Source organism: Oncorhynchus mykiss, chromosome 2 (assembly GCF_057628025.1).
Source record: "Oncorhynchus mykiss isolate SJ-2025 chromosome 2, ASM5762802v1, whole genome shotgun sequence".
Lineage (NCBI taxonomy): Eukaryota > Metazoa > Chordata > Actinopteri > Salmoniformes > Salmonidae > Oncorhynchus > Oncorhynchus mykiss.
Window position 1 is genome coordinate 74,543,867 of NC_143023.1, and position 5,000 is coordinate 74,548,866.

General features: G+C 45.4%; 1 protein-coding gene across 1 annotated transcript in view; it reads right to left on the bottom strand.

Moving 5' to 3' along the window:
- Positions 1-5,000, bottom strand: part of LOC110496093 (metabotropic glutamate receptor 3) — a 918,426-nt gene that overhangs the window by 37,854 nt on the left and 875,572 nt on the right. Inside the window, exons 6-7 of the mRNA XM_090207701.1 lie at positions 1,060-1,680; positions 232-375 (exon numbers count right to left, since the gene is read on the bottom strand). Of these exons, the coding sequence (XP_090063827.1) occupies positions 232-375; positions 1,060-1,380 (465 nt within the window). The 5' untranslated portion in view covers positions 1,381-1,680. The remainder of the gene's footprint in view (positions 1-231; positions 376-1,059; positions 1,681-5,000) is intronic.

The following is a 5,000-nucleotide window of genomic DNA, read 5'->3' on the forward strand; positions in this document are numbered from 1 at the left end:
AGGGGCAACGATGAGTGCTACAACAATTCCCTATCCCAAACATGAACCCTTAGCTTAACTATTCAGAATTAAAGCCTCAACTTAGCCGTCCAATTGTTTCTGTTTTAACACTATTCCAAACCTTAACCTTTACCTTAACTTCGGAATGAATGCCTAAAATTAACCCCATGATCAAACGTTGAATACTGAAGTCAAAACGTGTCAAACTATGAGATCTTGTTGGTGTGTTACCTGTATAGACACGCTGCTATAGGATCCTCCTATAACTCCAGCGATTGCCAGGGGACTGTCGTCCTGTAGCGCGTAGGATCCATCAGGACAGATAAACTCTGTATCGTCCACCTTGGTCAGAGACGCACGTACAAACTCCAGCGCCTGGGGAGTACACACACACACACACACACAGTCTTGTATAACTAACCTTGTGGGGAAACAATTCAGTCTCATTCAAAATCCTATTTTCCCTAACCTAACCCTAAACCTAATTCTAACACTAACACTAATTCTAACCTCAACTCTAAAACCCCCTAGAAATACCATTTGACCTTGTGGGGACTAACAAAATGTCCCCAGTTGGTCAAATGTGTGTTTGTTTACTATTATTGTGGGTACTTCTGGCCACAACAAGTATCGTTAAACAAGTCCACGCACACACACACACACACACACACACACCCATGTACATACACTCAATAAAAACTAACTGAAAATGTAAATCTAATATTTTCAAATATTTTGAAAGAAAAGGTTTTACTTTTGTGATGTCAAGGTCAAGCTCATTATGCTCAGATAGAAAAAGCAGGAAGCAATAAAAAGTGTGTGTGGTTGTTTGTGCGTATGTGTGTGGGTGTGTATGTGTGTGGTTGCGTGTGGTTGTGTGTGGGTGTGTATGGGTGTGGGTGCGTATGTGTGTGGGTGTGTATGTGTGTGGTTGCGTGTGGTTGTGTGTGGTTGTGTGTGTGTGTGGGTGCGTATGTGTGTGGGTGCGTATGTGTGTGGGTGTGTGTGGGTGTGGGTGCGTATGTGTGTGGGTGCGTATGTGTGTGAGTGCTCACCAACCTGTTCCAGTGCGTATGTATCTCTAGAACAGGTGTCCAGTATGTGAACTCCCAGACTGACTCCAGGCAGTAGAGTAGGATCAGAGTTGATCCTGTCTATAGCAAACAGCATGGCCTCCAACCTCTGGATCCCCCTGTCCTCGTTCACCCTCCCACACTCCTCTATCCCTCCCCCCTTCTCATGGACTGGGAACAGCCCCCCCAGAACCAGGTCACCCTCGATCCGGATCTCGCGACGGGGGTGAGGGGGGTCCACCCCGAGAGACACCAGCACACATCGACACAAAACAGCTAAGAGGACTGTGGTGATACGGGATAACATGGTGGAGAGGGGAGGAGAGGAAAGGTCAGGAGAGGACAAGAGATGAGAGGAAGGAAGGGAGGGAGGGAAGGAGGGAAGGGAGAGGGGGAGTAAGGTTAAGGATTAGGAGGAGTGAGGGGCTAGAGGCTAAGAGTATGGGTCAGGGGTGAGGGTTTAAAGCTAAGGGGTCAAGGGTCAAGGTAAGGGAGTTTTGAGGTGCGGTCGCAGTAACTGCTGGAACTGTTTGTAGTCCATCTAATGGTCAAGGAGAGTTCCACTGGACCATACATGGAAGAGCACAGAGTCTGGACATCAGACCTTCTAAAGGAGAGAAGAGAGGGGGGGGGGGGGGTGACAGAATAGCAAGAGATCAGGCTAAACAACTAAAGAAGCCCAATGTATCTACAGTACAGGTGACAAACTCAATGTTTTCTGCTGGTCTCAAAGATGTGAGAGTTTTGGGAGAGTTTTGGGGTATTGTTAACAAGAGCTGACAGTAATGTTTACTTCACAAACAGTCAGACCATGACTAAATGGATTTGGAGAATGTTGCCCCCCCTCTCTCACTCTCCACTTCTCTCCCTTTATCTCGCCCTATTTCTGCCTCCTTCTCTTGCCCTCTTTCCCCAATCTCTCTCTACTGCAGCAAACTCTGTTACTCTTCCTACTGCGCAATACCGTGTGTGCATGTGAGTATGCGTGTGTGTGTATGCCTGTGGCTGTATCAGGATAAGTCTGTTCAGATGGCATGCTGATATAAAAGCCCAGTGTTCTGATGCCACCGCTGTGTGTGTGTGTGTGTGTGTGTGTGTGTGTGTGTGTGTGTGTGTGTGTGTGTGTGTGTGTGTGTGTGTGTGTGTGTGTGTGTGTGTGTGTGTGTGAGTGTGTGTGTGTGTGTGTGTGTGTGTGTGTGTGTGTGTGTGTGTGTGTGTGTGTGTGTGTGTGTGTGTGTGTGTGAGTCTGTGTGTGAGTCTGTGTGTGTGCGTGCGTGTGTGCGACCGAGCTGATACTATCTCCTCAACTAAAGCTCCCTCTGTCTCCCTAAGCCCAGACTATCTACCAAGCAGCATAACTAGTACCACTGTTTCTTCACAACCAACAACCTAATGCCTTACAACACATATGTTCCTTCAACACACCAGAGCTAGAGAGAAAGAGAGAGAAGTGTTAACTATGTATGATCTGAGTACTGTCTTCAAAATCAGTCTGAACCCAAGAGAGAGAGAGAATGTGTATGTGTGACATAAATGCATGCATGAGTGTGCATGTGCATGAGTGTGTGTGTGAGTGTGCATGTGAGCATGAATGCATGTATGTGAGTGTGTGTCAGCAGGTAGGAGGATAAAAGCGTCTCTGAGACGGAGTCAACTCTGAGCTCTGATACTGCAAGGGGCTGTTTCTGCGTATACACTCTAATCTGAATCCAACACTGCTAGGTATAAAACACACTACTATCAATGTACTCCTTTTGTACTTTAGGTTCAGGTAGTCCCAAACAGTACACTCTAAAGAATGCTGGGTTAAAAACAACAAAATGTGGGTTATTTGGTAAACCAGTGCTTACCAGACATGTCATTGAGCATGCCTGGGATGCTCTAGATCGATGTGCATGACAACGTATTCCAGTTCCGCCAATATCCAGCAACTTCACGCAGCCATTGAAGAGAAGTGGGACATGTATCTGTCTTTCTGTCCAATACATGTCCCACTTCTCTTCAATGGCATCCCAGGCATGCTCAATGACATGTCTGGTAAGTACAGTATTCAGGCCATAAAATAACTGGGAAATGTACAGTTCCTTGCAACATGGGGCCTTGCATTATCATGCCGAAACAAGGGGTAAATTGCCATCAATAAAATGCAATTGTGTGGTCTGCGGTTGTGAGGCTGGTTGGACATACTGCCAAATTCTCTAAAACGCCGTAGGAGGTTCTGCTAAAGGTTCTGCTTCTGCTAAAGAAATTAACATTAAATTATCTGGCAACAGCTCTGGTGGACATTCCGGCAGTCAGCATGCAAATTGCACGCTTCCTCAAAACTTGCGACATCTGTGGCATTGTGTTGTGTGACAAAAACTGCACATTTCAGAGTAGCCTTTTATTGTCCCCAGCACAAGGTGCACCTGTGTAATGATCATATTGTTTAATCAGCTTCTTGCTATGGCACCATCCCTACAGTGAAGCATGGTGGTGGCAGCATCCCTACAGTGAAGCATGGGGGCAGCATCATGCTCTGGGGATGTTTTTCAGAGACAGGGACAGGCAGACTAGTCAGGATCGAGGGAAAGAGGAACAGAGCAAAGTACAGAGTTATCCTTGATGAAAACCTGCTACAGAGCGCTTAGGACCTCAGACTCAGACTGGGAGAAATGCTAATTTACAGGGATGTAAACAAATTAGTGCCCCAAATCTTTTGAGAAATAATCTTTTTGTGAGTATAAAACTTTTCTGGAATTTTTTATTTCAGCTCATGAAGCATGGGACACTTTACATGTTGCATTAATACACTATATATACAAAAGTACAGTGCATTCGGAAAGTATTTATACCTCTTAAATGTTTCCACATTTTGTTACGTTACAGCCTTAAAAATAATTCCCCACATCAATCTACACAAACACCATATACAGACAAAGAATAAACATGCTTTTAGACATTTTTGCAAATGTATAAAAAAAATAAAAAAATCACATGTACATAAGTATTCAGACCCTTTACTCAGTCCCTTGTTGAAGCACCTTGGGCAGCGATTACAGCCTCGAGTCTTCTTGGGTATGATGCTATAAGCTTGGCACACCTGTATTTGGGGAGTTTCTGCCATTCTTCTCTGCAGATCCTCTCAAGCTCTGTCAGGTTGGATGGGGACCATTGCTGCACAGCTTTTTTCAGGTTTCTCCAGAGATGTTAGATGGGGTTCAAGTTCGGGCTCTGGCTGGGCCACTCAAGGACATTCAGAGACTTGTTCCAAAGCCACTCCTGCGTTGTCTTGGCTGTGTGCTTAGGGTTGTTGGAAGTTGAACCTTTGCCCCAGTCTGAGGTCCTGTAGCAGGTTTTCATCAAGGATAATTCTGTACTTTGCTCGTTTCCTCTTTCACTCGATCCTGACTAGTCTGGCTGTCCCTGCCTCTGAAAAACATCCCCAGAGCATGATGCTGCTACCACCATGCTTCACTGTAGGGATGGTGCCAGGCCAAATAGTTCAATCTTGGTTTCATCAGGCCAGAGAATCTTGTTGGTCTGAGAGTCCTTTAGACAAACTCCAAGCGGGCTGTCATTTGGCTTTTATGGAGGAGTGGCTTCCGTCTGGCCACTCTACCATTAAGGCCTGATTGGTGGAGTGCTGCAGAGGAACTATGGGGCTCTGTCAGAGTGACCATCGGGTTCTTGGTCACCTCCCTGACCAAGGCCCTTCTCCCTTGTTTGTTCAGTTTGTTGTGTGCCTTTCCAAATCATGTCCAATCAACTGAATTTACCACAGGTAGACTTCTATCAAGTTTTAGAAACATCTCAAGGAGAATCAATGGAAACAGGATGCACCTGAGCTCAATTTCGAGTCTCATACCAAAGGGTCTGAATACTTATGTAAATAAGGTATTTCTGCTTTTTATAAATTTGCTAACATTATTAAAAACCTGTTTTCGC